Source organism: Aristolochia californica, unplaced genomic scaffold, assembly GCF_029961685.1.
Source record: "Aristolochia californica isolate CCGP_79_NKW_82.1479 unplaced genomic scaffold, dmAriCali1.0.hap1 SCAF_8, whole genome shotgun sequence".
In the NCBI taxonomy this organism is placed as follows: domain Eukaryota; kingdom Viridiplantae; phylum Streptophyta; class Magnoliopsida; order Piperales; family Aristolochiaceae; genus Aristolochia; species Aristolochia californica.
In genome coordinates, this window is record NW_027182279.1 from 38,689,358 (window position 1) to 38,706,861 (window position 17,504).

At 35.4% G+C, this 17,504-nt stretch overlaps 1 protein-coding gene across 1 annotated transcript; it reads right to left on the reverse strand.

Annotated features, from left to right (window-relative positions):
- Window positions 1-1,655: 1,655 nt before the first annotated feature.
- LOC137938720 (pyrophosphate--fructose 6-phosphate 1-phosphotransferase subunit beta-like) lies at window positions 1,656-12,438 on the reverse strand. The gene is made up of 16 exons (XM_068783733.1): window positions 12,148-12,438; window positions 11,885-12,046; window positions 11,646-11,767; window positions 11,181-11,234; window positions 10,946-11,052; window positions 10,447-10,552; window positions 5,585-5,648; window positions 4,945-5,033; window positions 4,670-4,801; window positions 4,415-4,585; window positions 4,171-4,286; window positions 3,881-3,992; window positions 2,977-3,061; window positions 2,524-2,568; window positions 2,348-2,416; window positions 1,656-2,065 (listed from the first exon to the last, which is right to left on the reverse strand). Exons 1-16 carry the CDS (start codon window positions 12,326-12,328, stop codon window positions 1,989-1,991), a joined length of 1,692 nt encoding a protein of 563 aa, XP_068639834.1. The 5' UTR covers window positions 12,329-12,438; the 3' UTR covers window positions 1,656-1,988.
- Window positions 12,439-17,504: the final 5,066 nt, after the last annotated feature.

The following is a 17,504-nucleotide window of genomic DNA, read 5'->3' on the forward strand; positions in this document are numbered from 1 at the left end:
ATTATTTTGGATTTTATATTGTAATAGAAGGGTACACTAATGCTAACTGGATTTCTAATTTTGATAATATTAAAGCCACGTGTGGTTTTGTTTTTCTACTATGTGGTGTATCAGTCATTTGGAAATCTTCCAAGCAGACCTTGATTACCATATCTACTACGGAACCTGAAATAATAGCCTTTCGAACCTTCAAATCATGCAGTTACTGAACCATTAGATCAAAGCGGTAACCAATTTGAATAGTTAGATTAGGCATTATTGATTTGAACCGTAAGATTACATATTTGGATGGTCAGATCGGTTCAAAAATCACTAGGAAGGGGTAGAAAACTTTATAAATAGAGCTACAAAACGTTTAAAGAGATACAGATGGAAAAAAAAATTGAGCTCTAGAAGTGTTATACGAGAAGAGTGTTCTTCGTGTTCTTGAGAAAAAAATGAGAAAAAATCAGGTTCCAACAATCAAAAAATCTTGTAAGGTTCGTGGACCTACTTAGTATTGTAGGTCTCTAAGAGGGCAAAAATATCTATTGTATCTTGGAGAGAGAGAGAGAGAGAGATGTTATTTAACTGAAACGGTTCGACAAAAAGATCAACACTAGAATTTATTTGCATTTATTAAGCGTTATTATTTTTGTGAATGTATTATTTCCAACACCCCTAGTAAGCAGATTACTAGACTCTAAAGAGAAATGGGGCAGCCTTCTCTTATGAATAAGCCAAACATCATTTGGTTGAGGTGAAGTGAACCAGAGAGTCAGCAGAAAGAGAAATTGGACATCAACTTGTTAAGACAATATCGATTCTCCCATTACAGTTTCTCTCTTCTTTTTGTCTCTTTGTATGTCCATTTTGCTATGAAGTTCGAGGAAGAAACCATTCTTATTATTTCAGCTTGCTTTTTTAGAAGATGGGTGAAACAGCTACAGGGACAGATTTGGTTACCAAAAAATGGATTGTAGTTCAAACTTGATGCCACAATTCATCTTTACCATCTCTCCTCCTTGTCAACTCGGATTTTGCTCCCATTTGGCAATTGTGTCCCATCTTTACCTGTCCTGTCTCCATCCTCTTCACCACCAAAAGACTACTAAAACTTTTGCTTTTGATTCTTTCATTAAGTTTTCTAAATTTAATGCACGTCCATTGATGTATGCAGTCCTCTTCCATTGCTCTTTCTACTTCCTGAGTATTATTCCAAGCAGTGTTATAATCACCAAATAGATAGGCCAATTGAACTATCTTTAATCAGATTGGATCACTTGTGAAAATGAGTCTTGTATAATAACTTCATAGTGAGTCAAAACTGGGCTGACCACGCTCAATTTACCTGTTCAAGTGGTTAATCCACTCCAACAAGTCACATAATTTATGAAGGTAACCATAGCAAGAGCCCTGCAACACTAGAAAACAGTCCTACCCAATCACCTTTAAGAAAACAGTCAATCTTTATGACATGGGGTTTGAGTAATTTTAAAAAGAAATTTTTTTTCTTTCAAACCCAAGTGCCTTTTTGGTCATCCCTTGCTCCCATAAGAATCAGAGATTTCTGCTCACCTCAGATCACCCTTCAACCCAAATTTCATCATATTCAAATCTAATTAAAGTTTCTCATTCTTTTTGGAGGAGAGAAGTGAGAGAAGAAAAGAAAAACGAAAGAAGATAAAACAAGCCATTATAGAATAAGATAATGGACTCAGAACATCGTATCCTACACGAACGTCCTCAATTCGAAACAAAAACAGCAATAACCCTCGCGGAAGCAGAGATGTAAGCAAAAAACATCGCTTCTCATCAGGGCTATCCCCCTGGTGGCAAAGTAATTGCAAGTGCTTTCAGAAGGTCATCATCAGTACATTAATTTGCCAATTACAAGGGCTACCGTTCTTTTTGTAATAACTCATTTATTCATCATGCATACCTCAGCCAGACGGACTCTACTCAACCCAACTGCCTTTCTCCACATAGATGACAGAGATGGGAAATGTTCAGGCTTGGGCTCCAAGTTCAAGCAGTAAAGTGTGATTTATGTCATTAGAGGCCGGACCATGGAACTGGATAGGACCTGTTCATCGGTAAATCGCTCAATGTCAGGCAAATGAACATGTGCATCTAAGAAAACATATGAAAAGACACCAAATAGCTCGCAGTGTGACGGTGACTTGTAAATTTCTAGTGTTATTGTAGTCTGCAGAAATAAAAAAGTCGCCATGGCTTCAGGAAGTGTATGAGGTTTTCTTTTTTGTGTTGGTGCAGTTCATCAATGAGTGCTTTTGGGGCAAATCCACTTTGACGTGGAGTAAACACCTTTAAAAAATATAAGGCCACAGATCAAATGATAACATACCAGGGCTGATGTAGCGGTTCTTGAGAGCCCACTCATTTCTCATGGATGCAAATTTCCTAAATGGTGCACCTGAAATTTTCAGTAGATTTTGTACATTAAAGATCTAAAAACAAGAAATATAAGACATGTCATAACAACTTTCAGATGGGCCGGCCACCCACGAAATTGACAATTACCTTCAAGCTCCACCATGGCCTTCTTGATAACAGGTTTGAACTTACCTGAAAAATAAATATAACTTTTACAAAAGCAGAACATATTACCAAGAAGAGGCACAGAATACCAAAATCCTTGTTCAAAAATAAATTACCAAAATCAAACTTGCTGCAGGCTTCCAATGACACAAGATGGAGGCAAGATAGAGATGAGGTTGCAAATCCAACCCCATCACAGGTTTTAACAGAGAGAGTAGCAGGACAGGTCAGGTTTTCAAGAACCTGCCCCAAACCAAACCCAGTTTCACTACTTCCAAACTAAATGTTTTTAGTAAAGACGGAGAAAAAGAACCAAATCCAAACAGTTGACATAAGGACTGGGACACCAAAAAATGGACATCCTTTTGACAACAAGAAAGTGGATAGAGCAAAGCCAACTTTAAATGGTGACCAAGTGCAATATTGATTTTATACCATGTCTCCTCTCCACATCCATAAGTGAAGTCAATGCAGTGCCACCTACAGTCCATTGTTCAACCGGAGCACCCAAGTTTCCCACCTGCATAAACCACCAGAGCGCATCTTAATTAAGTAAATCACCATGTGCACAACCTGTGTTTGTTTTTGAAGGCCATGCCTATACTTTTTCAGGATGGCATAGCGGTGTACTTTTCTAATAATAAAACAGTAACTATATTCCTTTCAACACTATCCCTAGCAAGTGAGGACAAGAGGTTCCACAAATTGCAGAAGTTATTCAGTCGACCGTTTTTACTCTTTCAATAGCACATCACCAGAATTTTTGGGTTATTTTACAATATTTTGGGGGAAAAAAGGAGTATGGACCTGTTTCCATATACGCTTACATGCACCCAACTCTTTATAAAACCATCAAATTGAATAGAATAACTTAACATTTGATTTTTTATTACATATTTATTTATTATCCCTTGCACTATTTTTTATTTTCTTTTGAATTTTTCTCAATTTAAAAAAAATTATGATAAAAAGAAGATAATTGTGTTGTTGTAGACACAATGGAGCGGATGGAATTCATGTAAATAAAACTTTCCTAAGGAACAAAAATTTGGGTCCAGCCAAGGTTGGCTGGACTAGAGTCTATAATCTTTTCCCTCATATTTTGGTCCTATTGCTTCATACTTTAAATCAACTAATGAAATGTTCATTATCATAACTTCGGTAGTCATGATCATTTAAAAAAAAAAAAGGGCAAACTATGGTTATTCAATTTTTTCTTGAAAAGAAGCAATGAGTACTCATGATCACAGAAGAATAAAAGAAAGATCAAAAGCAACAATTAAATGGCATTTCTTAACAGAGGAACCTATTGGAAAGAAAAGAGGCAGAAGCAACAAACCGATGAAATTAAGCCAGTCTTTCCAAACTGAAGAAGGGCGCCTGCAGCATAACCTAATGCATAGCAATAGGTAGAATCAAAATTTGTGGGCAACCCACATCTTCCTTCATAACTGAAAACAGAAAAAAAAAAAAGCACAACCAGAGATTTATGAGATTGTAGAATGATATCAGAGCTAGAATCCATCATAGTCATTCATTGCTTAATGCAGGCTAAGATGCTAACAAAATTAAGAAGAAATATTTTTTTTTGAAAAGCCAGCAGATATCAAAAGAAATATATTAGTTTACCCAAAGAAATGAGATTGTCCTTTGAACTGTCCCAGATATTGACCTATCTCCTTTCTTCTCTCCAACTCAGTTTCAACCATCGATATAAGCATCTTTTCGGTCTCAATTTTGGCAACCTGATGTTCAAAATTCACAGAGATGCAATTTCAAATAAATAAATTAGCAAAAAATCACAAAAAATGCCAAATAATGTCTTGTCCTAGCTTATATGGAAATACGAAGAAAACACATCAAACTAAATCACCTGCACATTCCCATGAGGATCTCTTTCAAGCATTAACTGCTCCTGAATTGCTTGTGGTAAAAAATCAAAAAGCAGCTGTGATTGATGTCTTAGTTTCTTTTTCCACAGTCCACCTTCATCAACAACATCATGAGCAAGGATCTCATTCAGCTCAGCAATAAGTTGTTGCACCTGAAGAAGAAGCACGATCAGAACTAGAAAGTTTCTTTTTTTTTCTTAGTGCGGGGGTGGGGGTGTAGAATTTAACAACTTAACCTCAGGAATGAAATCAATTAAGCCTTCTGGTATAAGTATGACACCATAGTTATAGCCAAGATCTGCTCGTTTGCAAATAATATCTGTAATGTAGTCTGTGACATTTTTCAGAGTCTGCTTCTTAGCAGCCACCTGTATCAAGAAATAAGATAACAAAACAAAGATTAAGTCATAAAATGGATATAATGAAACGAAAGAATAAGATATCAGAAAGCAATTATAACTGCAATTCAGAAAAACAACGAAGTACAAGATTATAGTACTATACAGTATACCTCTTCTCCAATAATCGTTATATTTGGATGCGTTTGCAAGGCACACTCTAATGTGATATGAGAGGCAGCACGTCCCATAAGCCTTACAACTGAAAACACGAAACCCCTATATTAGCTATACTACCAAAAAAAACCTCTAAACACCATTGCATTATATATTTTCTTAAAAAGATGTTTTTTAATGTTGAGATAAAGAACAAAAAAGAGTTCCCCTCTTACAATAAAAGCATTCACTAGAAAAGGAAGGAACCAATAAAAGAAGAAACCACTGAAACTCCGAACTAAAAAATGCCTCTTTGGCTACAATTGAATTAACCAAACGACCACTTCTTTGACATTATAACAGATAAAGTAGATTGTTCAGAGCGACACGTACCATTGGGTAGATCCAACTTATTAGATGATCCAGTAATCAATAACCAAATTGAGCTAATTGGTTATAAGACAGGATCAAGTCAAACAGGTTATCCTAGATCTTTTTGTTAACCTTACCATCATCAAGGCTGCTGGATGAAAAGAAACCCGATCCAACTTATGCAGATATAGAACAAGTTGAGAGAGATAGACAGAGAGAGAGAGAGAGAGAGAGAAACTACAGCTTCAGCTTCCAACTTTGCAAATATAAGTGCAATGGACTTACAGTGATAATATTTTCCTGTAGACCGCGCATCAGTCATAACATTCCCTATCATTTCTGCATATATCTGTGTGACCAAAAGTAATATGAAGTCCATTTACTATATATAGAAATACATGTAAAGTATGGATATACTGTCATAAGTGAGAATACGTCCCAACTACAAGCCTGTTTGAAATTCTCTTAGACTCAAGACTCAAAATACAAAGTGAAAAGGATTATAAACCACCATTGCCACATTAAAAAAGGGTAGGGTACTCCAAAATAAATCAAAGATGTACCAAGACAAAAGCCAGATGAAGATCCATCAACAGTAAAAGAGCCTATACAAAAGAGCACAAATAGCTTTCCACAGGTTTTACCTTTACAAAATCCCATGTCCTATATGACAACCAAATGACTGTCAAACAGCAGAGGTAAAGAAGACACCCATTTGATTGGCGATAGACTGAAATTAGTACTTAGCTCATAGGGCATGCTATTGGCTGGACCCACTGATTTTAAGGCACCCAAACTGATTGATTATTCAGATGGGATAAATCGCAATATGAATGGGTCAATCCCAAGTATTCTTATTAAGTAATCTAAGGGTGCACTATCTATTGAAAATTACTTTTCCTGTCTTTGAAAGCAAAAGATTTAACTTTCTATTTTCTGGATTTTTTAGCGAATGTAAAATTTTTAAACATGAAACTTTTCACTTTAAAAATTACCCCAACAAAATCCTATCATCAGATTAAAAAACCTAATGTAATGGTGTTAAGAGAAAATTCAAATTAAAATAACTAAATTTGCTAATCACTCTAATAAAGTTGCAACTGCTTCTTGCTTTCTCCACACACATGCAAAGATGTATGTGAGGATACCAACTTTTTTCACCGAAGTTCTATATGGTTACTCCATTACGTTTGCATAAAGTAATAATTTCTATTTTCTCATTCCAAAATAAAAACAAAAACACTCTAATTGGACATCAACTATGTGAGCATAATAAAAAAATAAAAAATAAATAGGCCTAAATTTGGTGCCTAAATTAGAAAATTGGCATACCAAAATTAAATGTGTCAACCTGGGAAATTAGTGACGCATTTCTATGTTTGACCTTTTAAGAGAGGAGTGGTTCAGGTCAAATACTTTTTGCTTTATATAATGTGATACCTCCATTCAATTACAGGAATAAATGAACCACCTACAACAAGTTGGCAGTGAATTAGAACAACAACTAACCGCAACTTGAACCACCCCATGATGAGTAAAATTGTGTATTATAAATTTAATGATTGGAAGAACTACAAGAGTGAAGTTTGAGCAAACACCATTCATTCTCATCATTCACCACTGCTGGGTGGCTCTAACTATGCAAATGCGATGTAAGCCACCAAAAAAAGCCATATGACACTTTGGGTCAAAAGACATTATCAATTTTTACATTTACTTCAATAGATATTTTCATACCTAAAAAGATAATAAAGCTGCAGTTAAGCACTTAATGGCCAATCCTAGGTCAAAGAACATGGATTGCCTCATATAAAAAACTAACACAAATCCTTGATCAAAAGACCCTTGATCTTTTATGGAATGGAGCATTGGGCAATGTTTGCAGAAGATGAAGGTTGCAAACATGAGAACGTTAAGACATTTGGGCTATGAACATGGGAAGGAAATAAATTAGAAACAATGGAGACATATAGAAAACTCAGGAGTGGGACAAACAGAGGAATAAATAAAAGTGTTAATTGAGATGGTTTGAGAATATATGAAGCAGCCTACTGGTTGCAAATGCAAAGACAAAGCAACACCATACACATGAAGGTGAGAAAAGCTGCAGAAGTGTAGCTTAGCATTAGAGTTAGCTAAGGACCGCAAAATAGAGGAAGATTCATGTAACTGCCACCAACACAACCAGAATATAGTTAAGATGTGAGGGTGATAAACCATATAAAAAGAAAGAAAATCACATTGAAAAAGGAGAAGATAAAAAAGAAGCAAGGCATAGTACTGTTAACAGTCTTAAGATCATTCTAGTAGAGCTGATGAAGTGTTCATAATAACGGACTCAAAAAAGTCTCACAAAATTGATCATGGATCTCTTTTGCTAAAGATTGTCGACAGTTCCTAAATCTCACAAATACTTTGTATATCACTAACGAAGCAAGTTATTATTTCAAGTTTATTTTCTGTTTTTCATCTTGGTTAAATCCACTGAACCACCTACATATTTTTAAGGCCCACTATCTGAGGACTCTCCAACAGTAACAATATTAACTTTTTTCCTCCAGCATAATAACATTAGTGATTACAAAAAAAAATCACAGAAATTGTTATTTCATAGAGAAAAGTAATCTTGGGTATTTTAGTCATTTTTACTCAAGAGTAGTTTAGTCATATGCCCTCTCTTTTATCCAGGTTGTTACACGTCCTATATGTTAAGTTTCTCTTTATGTACTTAGAAATAAGCCACATAATGATGTATGGGCAATTTTTTATTCTTAAATGAGATTAAAAGAAAGAAGGGGCCCAACCATCTTCCTCTCCAAAATGCAGCAACCGCATTTCTCTCTCATTCTCTTTTCTCAAATTTCTCTTGGTACTATATTTCATATTAGATCCCCAAGTGTTGGCTAGTCAGGAAGAGCCCTCCTTTGCGAAAGTATGTGGTCGAGTATTATGAGTTAAGCCAATAGTGACTCCCATTATGAAGCTTGTAAACAAATTTGACGTATCCACTCTTGATTCGAACTCTACGTAAGCCCCTAAAGAGCATGGTGGTAGTCAAAGAGGTAGAGGCTGAGATGGGGGAAGCCACAATCATGGCCACAGTGAGAGAAAGTGTGCCAAATGTGGATGCACTAAAAATATTCCAGATTGGTGCTGCAGTAAATTTGGAAAACCAGCATAGCTGACTCAAACTGTTCAAGACGGAGATAGTAGTTCTAGTGGGATAACTGATGTCACTCTAGCACATTCATGTATGAGTGTGTTTCATGCTTGTTCTACAGGTTAGAGGATCATAGACCCAGAGGCGTAGGCTCACATGCGAGATAACTCTTCTCATTCTTCGCTAAATCAATCTTCATCTTTTAACACAATTATTCTTGTCAACATTTCCTACTCTCAGATATGTGGTGAAGGAATAATTTGTGCTATACCCATATCCTTATCATTTATTCTCTGTGTTCTCAAAATTCATACAAGTCTTCTTCCTGTCAGTCAAAGTACTTAACATTTCCATTGCTCAGGAACATTTTCCCATTCATTTTCCATATTTCAAAATCTCCAAACAGAGGATGATTGGTGGCAGATATGAGGAAAATGGACTCTACTACTTGGATGATGTTGTTGATTCAGGAGCCAAAGTGCTACATTCATTTGTTTCTTCATCCCAACGACATCTTCATCTTGGTCACTCATCTCTTGCTAAGCTCCTTCAACCGTTTCCTTCAATGAGTTCTTTATCATTTGAGTGTGAAGCATATGAACTTGGAAACATCGCCAATCAATGTTTCCATCTAGAGTCAATAAGAAGAGTTATTGCACCTTCCATTTAGTCCCTTTTTTTATGTACAGGGGTTATGTCAAGTGCCTAGTCCATTTGACCGCAAATATTTTCTGTTATATCCATCAGGGCTATCAGGAAGCACTTGAAACATGCTTTCAAAACAAGGGTCTAGGGCATACTAAGTATTTTTTGGTTATTGAGGTGGCAAAAAATAAGTTAGAAATTGTAGAGACTCAGAGAAAACACATAATGGATTTGTTTAGTGAAACTAGACTACTTCGGGCTAAACCAATTGAAAGAAGCTTTGACCTTTATGATGATCAAAGTATGTCCATGAAAGGTACATCTAGAAGCAATTTATGGAGTTTTGCAGTACTAAAGGGTACTCTTGTAAAGGACTTTGCACAAGTCACTTGGCCATCTCATCATTAAGGGATCCTTACATGCAAATTATACAAGGTCTAGAATTAACAAAAGGTCCATAAGTGAGTATTGTACTTTTTAGGGATAATTTGATCACATGGAAAGGCAAGAAACAAACTATAGAGGCACAACTGAGTATCAAAGTTGGGTACAAAGCCATTGCTCACAATGCATGTGAATTGATGTGGACAAATTCTCTTATAATGAGTTTGGGTTTAAGTAAAAGAATAAATGGTGCAAGAATATGATAATCAAACAACTATCTTTATTGCAAGTCATTTGGTGTTTCATGAAGAACCAAAAACTAGATTGCCACTTCATTAGCATACAATCATGAACCCAACATTTTCAATCCGCAAATCAAATTTGTGACTTTTTTCACCAAAGCCATTGGACAAAGGGGTTTGAGACATTTTGTAACACTTAAACTTGAGGAAGGACTGATGAGAAAAGTTAGGGGTATTTCAGTCATTCGTAACATTCAAGATTAGTTCAATCAGATGTGCTTTCTCATATCTAGGTTGTTATGTCCTTTTGATAGATAGTTAGTTTTCTGTTTATGTACTTAAAAGTTATTTAGACAATGATGTATTTGAAGGGGCAATTTTGTACTTTCACCATTTTTAAACTAAAAGTGAGATATAAAAGAAAGAAAGGGTTGAGCTCAACCCCTAATCATCTTCTTCAATGCGCAGCAATCCTATTTCTTCCTCCTCTTTTCTTTTAATTTCTCTCCTCTTAAATTCTTTAATCTTACTTCTTTACACAGAATAACTGAAATTTTTTCTAATTGTATGTAATTTGTTTGACTGCTTTTTCAAAAAGGAAAAATAACAAATAAGGTTGTCTGGTCAGAAATGGATTTTTCGCTCTTTGAATAAACTTTCTTGCTTTTCAAAATAAAAAGTTGATGGATTGATTTTAAAGCATTAGCAAGAATCACCTTGCAAGCTGTATCAAAGCCAAAACTAGTTGGAACCTCCTTGCATTTTAGATCACCATCAATTGTCTTTGGACACCCCATAACACGCGTCTTCACATTTTTTGCCCTGGTTAACCAAACAAGACAATGCTCATACATAACAGTAAGGATAGTAGAAAAAAACAAAATCAAACAAATTCAAAATAGGAATATCATCACGAAAGTCATCATTGGTATTCCCAATATCATATGACTAGTTTCACATGTTTATGTTCCACTTAAAAGAGTTGAACTTAGTACTTCACAGTTAGCTGAAGAAGAAATGATGGTAAAAATTATGGGGATGCATCCAAAAATAATGGTAAAAGCAAAAGGAGGAAAGAAATAAGAAGCTCTAAGGAACTTATAAAATTGAATGGGGCACCCTCTATGAAGTTGGGAAATGTCAATGTAAGGTTAAAAAACGTCATGTCATGTTGTAAGCCAGACAGCACAGGAAAATCATAAATTGACCTTCTACCTGAAGTTTTCAGCAAGGAGACAAGCATTTGTATTAGAGTCATCTCCACCAATGACTACGATACCATCCAAATCCAGTTTCACTGCTGTCTCTTCAGCTTGCTTAAACTGACATTTGTGAGAAGCTAAAATAAGCATACAACTTCAATGTGAACGAAGCGAACAAAAGAAATGTTCTGAAGAAGACAGCATAAACTCAGTAAATAACCACAAATAAGCAATATATAGGTAGTTACCTGCTCTGGAGTTTCAATCTTGTCCCTTCCACTACATATCATGTCAAACCCACCCTGCGTGCAACATATAAATTAGTAAGCAGTATGCTACCTCTGGTCTTTAGTAGTCTTATACAGAAACTTATGCAAAAAATGAAATTCTCTGAAAGTCTCGCAACACTATATGCAGCAATGGAAGCTAACATAAATGCCCGGTGCTTCAACAGCTCCGCACTGGTAATTTATTCATTGGTAGTAGAAAATATGTCGTTAATCTGCCTAACCCGTTCCTGACAAATTCATCTGAAAACTGAACAAGCGGAAAAGAAGGAAAAACACTGAAATGGTAGCAGCGGAATTCTTTTCACATACACGAGAAACAAAACCGATGCCAGCAAGCAGAAAGAAAAAATTATATTCTGTGACATTAAAACCAACTATGAGGATACCAAGCGAAGAAATCCCTCACAAGGAAAAGTCAGTCACCTGATTTCTGTAAGGGTGGATAAATTCTGATGACAGCTCTACATATTTGCACTTCATTACTCCGGCGGGACCTCCCTTGAATCCATAAAGGGTGCTCCCTTTGGCACGATCCTGCAAATAATCTGCAAGTACCCGAAAAATTAAACCACCGAACTCAAACACAAAAGGAAGATGTAATGGGATGCCAGAAATAAGAAACGTGATAAAGCAGCTAGAGGGATGACGCGAAAGAAATCTACCAAAAATGCCGGAAATAACATTGTGGCCACCAGGAGCCTGTCCTCCCGAAAGTACAACGCCAATCTTCAATTTCCGATCCGCTCCTGAGGGAGTGCAGTCTGCAGGAATAAGCGAAACCGACGGCTGTCCGAAAAGCTTGGGAAAGAGCTTCGCTATTTCTTCTGTAAAGAGAGATCACGCAAACAAAGAAGGACTAAGGTACTAGCTGGAGCAAGCGTCAAAGGACTACAGATCAGATCATAGAGAGGGAGAGTGACCCAACCAGGGTTCCCAGCAGCGGAACTAGGAGGACCGTCGGCGACTTGAAAGGGCTTCTTCAGGACATCGGGTAATGGGAGAGGATAACTAAGACGGCTTCTTTGGACTTCGCTGTAAACGTCGGCGAGGCGGCCGGGAGTTGCGGCACTGTTGGGCGCCGGAGCCGGAGCGGAGGAGGAACCCATGAGGGCGATAAGAACGAGGCGGGAGGGTGGGAGAGACTGGAGATCTTGAGTTTGGTGAGTGCCTCTGGAGCGACTGTGCTTGTTTGGTGACGCAGGTCCCGCTATTGGAATTCTAGGTCAGTATTTATAGGTAAAGAATTTCAATCCCGCAACTAAGGGTAGCAGTGCTCTTCCGTGGGAGATGGATCGTCAAATGAAAATTAACGGGAAGATTGAGGAAGTGCCGGCCGTAGTCGAATCTGACCCGGAATGGGTCCAATCTCAGCGCCTTGAAATCGCACAAACGAGAAGGGGCGTAACTGTAAGGATGCGCATGGGTCGGGTCCGGGACAGGTTTCCCAAAGCCCGAACCTGAACTCTATCCCCGTACCTTATCCCTGTCTCCCAAAAAAAAACCGGAACGAGAGTGGGGAACAAAACTCTGTTTCATTGACTTGTTGTAATTTGAGTATAATGAACGTTTATTGAAAATAAAAGAAACAAGTAGACTCCAATTATAATTAAACTATATTTGCCCCAGTTATACCAAAGCCTAGTATAATTAAACAATTGAACATTGTTAAATTTATAGAAAAGAGAAAAATTTCATTGATTTGTTGTAGTTAGAGTACATAAACCCCTATTTATAATAGTAGAAAGTAGCAGATTCTAATTACAATTAAACTACTATTGGCCCAATTACACCCAAACTCTAAGTCTTAAAGATAAGTCCTAACATAATTAAATAATTCAACATAAATAGAAGACTAGCATAACTAAAATACCTTTAAACTGAAACTCTTCTGTGAAACCTCCTTCCATAATAATTGTGACTCTATAAGACTTATTATATTGATAGTCATGTAAGACTCCTTCATATTTTCTCTTCAACACTCCCCCTCAAGGTGGAGTTTATAACTTCAATTTGCCATGAAAAGGATTTTTGGTCTTTAATTTTATTTTTCTGAAAAACAAAAATCTTCACAAATGCAATTCTTCATAGATGTAAAAACTTCGTCTTTTGTGCTCTTCATTTCTTGAATATTTTGGTCACATAAAAATTACCACAACATATGGAATAAAATACCTCTTTCTTTTACTTCTTCTACTTCTCCACCTCAAATTGGGAGGTAATGGCAATGATATCAGCTTGAACAAAATAACATATATATAGTAATAAGTTCTTCCATCACGGTGTCCCAACCTGGGCACCGACTCTCAAAGGTAGAAATGGGTGATTAGTGGGTAATGCCTATCAGTCACAAAACAGCGATAAAAGACCCACAAATACATATAAAAAGTCTCAATGGACTTAAAACACCTATATATATATATATATATATAAACCAACCGAAGCAACACACAAGAGGTTGGCCCAAAGAAGTATGTGAAAGTCAAATAATAGAAGGTAGGAGAAGGGCTGCCAAATAACCAATGGGTAATGGGTAAAGAGGAAGATAAGATGTTGAGGCCACCATGAGCTTTATTTTTCTAAGAAATTCAAATTCCGCATTAGACGAACCAATGCCGACAACAGTCAGCAAATAATGAACCCCAGGCAAGAAATCGAGGAGTTATTCTTTAGAAATAATGTCTCAATCAAAGAGACACAATAACAATAGTGGAAATGGGTCAATGCCCAAATAACATGTACCACATGTGCAATTGTATAGCAACGAATAACCGATAAATAATAGAGTCCTTAAGAGTAATAAGGACACATGAAATAGTTTGCAGCGAGTCCATCAATAAATAAGGAAGTTGCACCAAATAGTATATTGGAATCGAGTAATAATTCAATATAATAATCCAGCCAAAGATAGAGAACCGAGTCAAACTGAGTCGAACCGAGTCAAATAGTAGACTAATATAATCGAGTCGCAAAAGAAATATGTATAGAACTCGGGACTCGAACATGTATAACCGAGGTAAAAAATAAGTGAGATATTTTTCTAATATTGTTGATCAATAACAACAAATCAAAAAGTGACGCAAAAAATTTGGCTTAAATTCAGATTTTTCGATGCAACAAGATACCAGCATGACTTTTGATTCATCCAATGAGAATATATCCTTAAATATAGATCAGATTGACATGAAAATTTCTCCTTATGAAATTAGACTTAAATATCATTCATCCACATAACTTTTCTTCATAAAATATACTTCTTTTGAGATAAATAATCTGATAGATTTCAGTCTCAGTAATCTGGCCGAACGAAGTACTCTTTCTCCTTTTGCCAGCATAACTATTGACTCTTCCAAGATCAATATTTCCATATATAAAACTCAGATATAGAATTGGTTGAATAGGTAAGAAAATAGTCTTACAAATATTTCTTTTTATATATAGTTCTCCATAAAAAGTCTCGTTCTTGATAGCATAAAATAGCTCAGAATTTAAAGTTTTCTATTACTACTCGAACATCTTTTGTAATCTAACATTTGCCGCTTAAAATATTGATTACACTTTGTAGAAAACTTATATTTCTAAAATTCATTTTTTTTGGAAAGTAGACTCAAATATCTTTTTGCCAATATATAATATGCAATATTAAAAACTTAGTATAGAGGTGAAAGCGCAAATCAAACAACAGGTATAAGGACTGAAAAGAAAAAAAAAATATACAAACCTAAACTGCTAGAGATAATAGATAAAAAAAGGATCACATTATCTCTGTGGGTTGACCAAGTCTACTCATAGAACCTGCTTTGATACCATGTTGAATTTATGAAAAAAGGAAAAATTTCATTGACTTGTTGTAATTAGAGTACATGAACTCCTATTTGTAATAGAGAAAAGTAGTAGAGTCCCATTACAATTAAACTACCCTTATCCCAATTACACTCAAACTCTAATACTTAAAGATAAGTCCTAGCATACTTAAATAACTCAACATAAATAGAAGACTAGCATAACTAAAACACCTTTAAATTGAAACTCTTCTTTGAGACCTTTTTCCATAATAATTGTGGCTCTGTAAGACTTCTTATTGTGAGAGTCATGTAAGACTCTTCCATATTTGCTATTCAACAAACATAAATAGAAGAATGAAATAACTAAAACACCTTTTAACTAAAACACTTATGTAAAATATCCTCCTATGAGACTCTTATAAGATTGTGTCATATTAATTAGTACTCTATGAGACTTATTTCTATGAGAGCCATGTAAGACTCTCTCATACATGCTCTTCAACACTCCCCCTCAAGTTGGAGTTTATAACTTCAGCTTGCAAGAAAAAAAATTTGGTCTTCAATCTTCTTTTGCTTAAAAAGTTCTTCTTAGATGCATTTTTTTTTATTTTTTTTTATCCCCCTTTCTTGAATATTTTGGTCACGTAAAATTACCACAACATGTGGAATAAAATAATCTTTCTTGTACTTCTTTTATTTTTCTCTCTCAAGTTTGGGATAAAAAGAAAATAGAGACCCAACTTGGATAAAACACAACATGGGAGAAGAAAATTAACCCTGATCATACGACAAAACTCCATATAAGAGTCAAAACAGTCATAGTCTAAAACACATTTCGTTCAACTTCAAAGGCCGAAAAATGGTCCAATTGTAAGGCACAACAAAGAGATTATTCATTTCAAAGGGTAGCTCAAACACAAATCACCTTTAGGATGAAGAATAAAATACTTGACTCAAGTTGGATGTTGGGCGCACTCCTATACTTTTTAGGTGGTGGGTCTTGACATTACTTTGAAGCGATGAAAACAAAAGATGATAAATTGAATAAGAACTAGAGAAAAATAACTTTAACAGGAAGGAGGTGAGAAAGATATGATAGATTTTGGACTTTGTAATGTGGTTGAACTGAGTACTCTTTCGTATTTGGCTAGCATGACCATTGACTCTTCTGATATTAATATCTCCCTCTAGAAAACTCAAATTGATAATTGGTTTGACAGGTTAGAAAATAGACTTGAAATATTTATTTTAACATATAATTTCCATATAAAGCCTCTTTCTTTATGGCATAAAATACCTAAAAACTTGAAGCTTTCTTCTGTTGTTTGAACTACTCCTATTGTCTGATATTTACAGGTTAAAAAATCAATTTCTCTTTGTAGAAAATTCCAATTGCCAATTTCTTTTCAAAAGTAGATTTAAATATCTTTCCTTAAATATATAATTTTTAATATGAAAAGCTTACTATGGAGGTTCAAAGGTGAAGGAGACGACGGGTGCTAGGACTGAAAAGGAAGAAAAATGTTGAATACAAACCTAAACTACTAGAGATAATAAATAAAAAAATGATCACATTATCTATGTTGGTTGACTGAGTCAATACACAGAATCCGTTCTAATACCAAGTTAATTTTTTGGAAAAGATAAATATTTCACTGACTTGTTGTAATTTGAGTACAATGAGCATCTATTTATACTAGAGGAAACAAATATAATCCAGCTACAATTAAATTGCCCTTGTCTCAGTTACACCCAAAGTCTAACACTTAAAGATAAATCCTAGCATAATTAAATAACTGAACATAAATAGAAGAATGAAATAACTAAAACACCTTTTAATCGAAAGACTTATGTAAGACATCCTCCCATGAGACTCTTGTATGATTTTGTTATATTAATTAATGTTCTATGAGACTTTTTTCTGTGAGGATAGTGTAAGAGTCCCATATACATGCTCTCAAAAAAAGTATAATTTTCTCATAAATATAATATTTTATTTTAAGCATGAATATTTATAACTTCTCTATGTTATTTTTTCACAAGAGGATATGCAACGAGTGAATAAAGAGGCACAAGAGGTTGGTGAGCTAATTGATAAGAGTGCCATTGTCCAACAGGTTCGTGGATCTCGATTTGGCTACATTAAGGGGTTGGGTTTGTCTCAACCACCTCTACCCAGGATGGCCCGACCATCTTCGTCTCAACTATCTAAATATTTAGAGGAAGAGTTGTAAGTAACTAAAGAGCCACTATCAGGAAGTCGGGAAGAGCTGAAAAAGGTAAAGTGTCATGCTAAAGAGCAAGAACATAACATGAAGAACTTAGAGATGCAAATATGGCTCTTTTAGCATTTGCAAACTCATAGCCAACCACCACCGGATCCTCCCATAGATGAACTATAGTTTTTTTCTTTTTGTATAATTTGTAAGTTTTTTAGTTTTGTAAAAAAAATTGTATAGTTTGTAACAATTTTTTTGATTTTATTATATAATTTTTCTAT

Excerpts from the sequence above, each read along its gene's own strand:
- LOC137938720 (XM_068783733.1), bottom strand. The coding sequence starts at position 12,328 with ATGGGTTCCTCCTCCGCTCCGGCTCCGGCGCCCAACAGTGCCGCAACT. Across the intron at positions 5,649-10,446 it reads GCTTTGATACAGCTTGCAAG|ATATATGCAGAAATGATAGG; the intron begins GTGATTCTTGCT and ends TTGGTCACACAG. Across the intron at positions 2,417-2,523 it reads GGCCATGGTGGAGCTTGAAG|GTGCACCATTTAGGAAATTT; the intron begins GTAATTGTCAAT and ends TGAAAATTTCAG.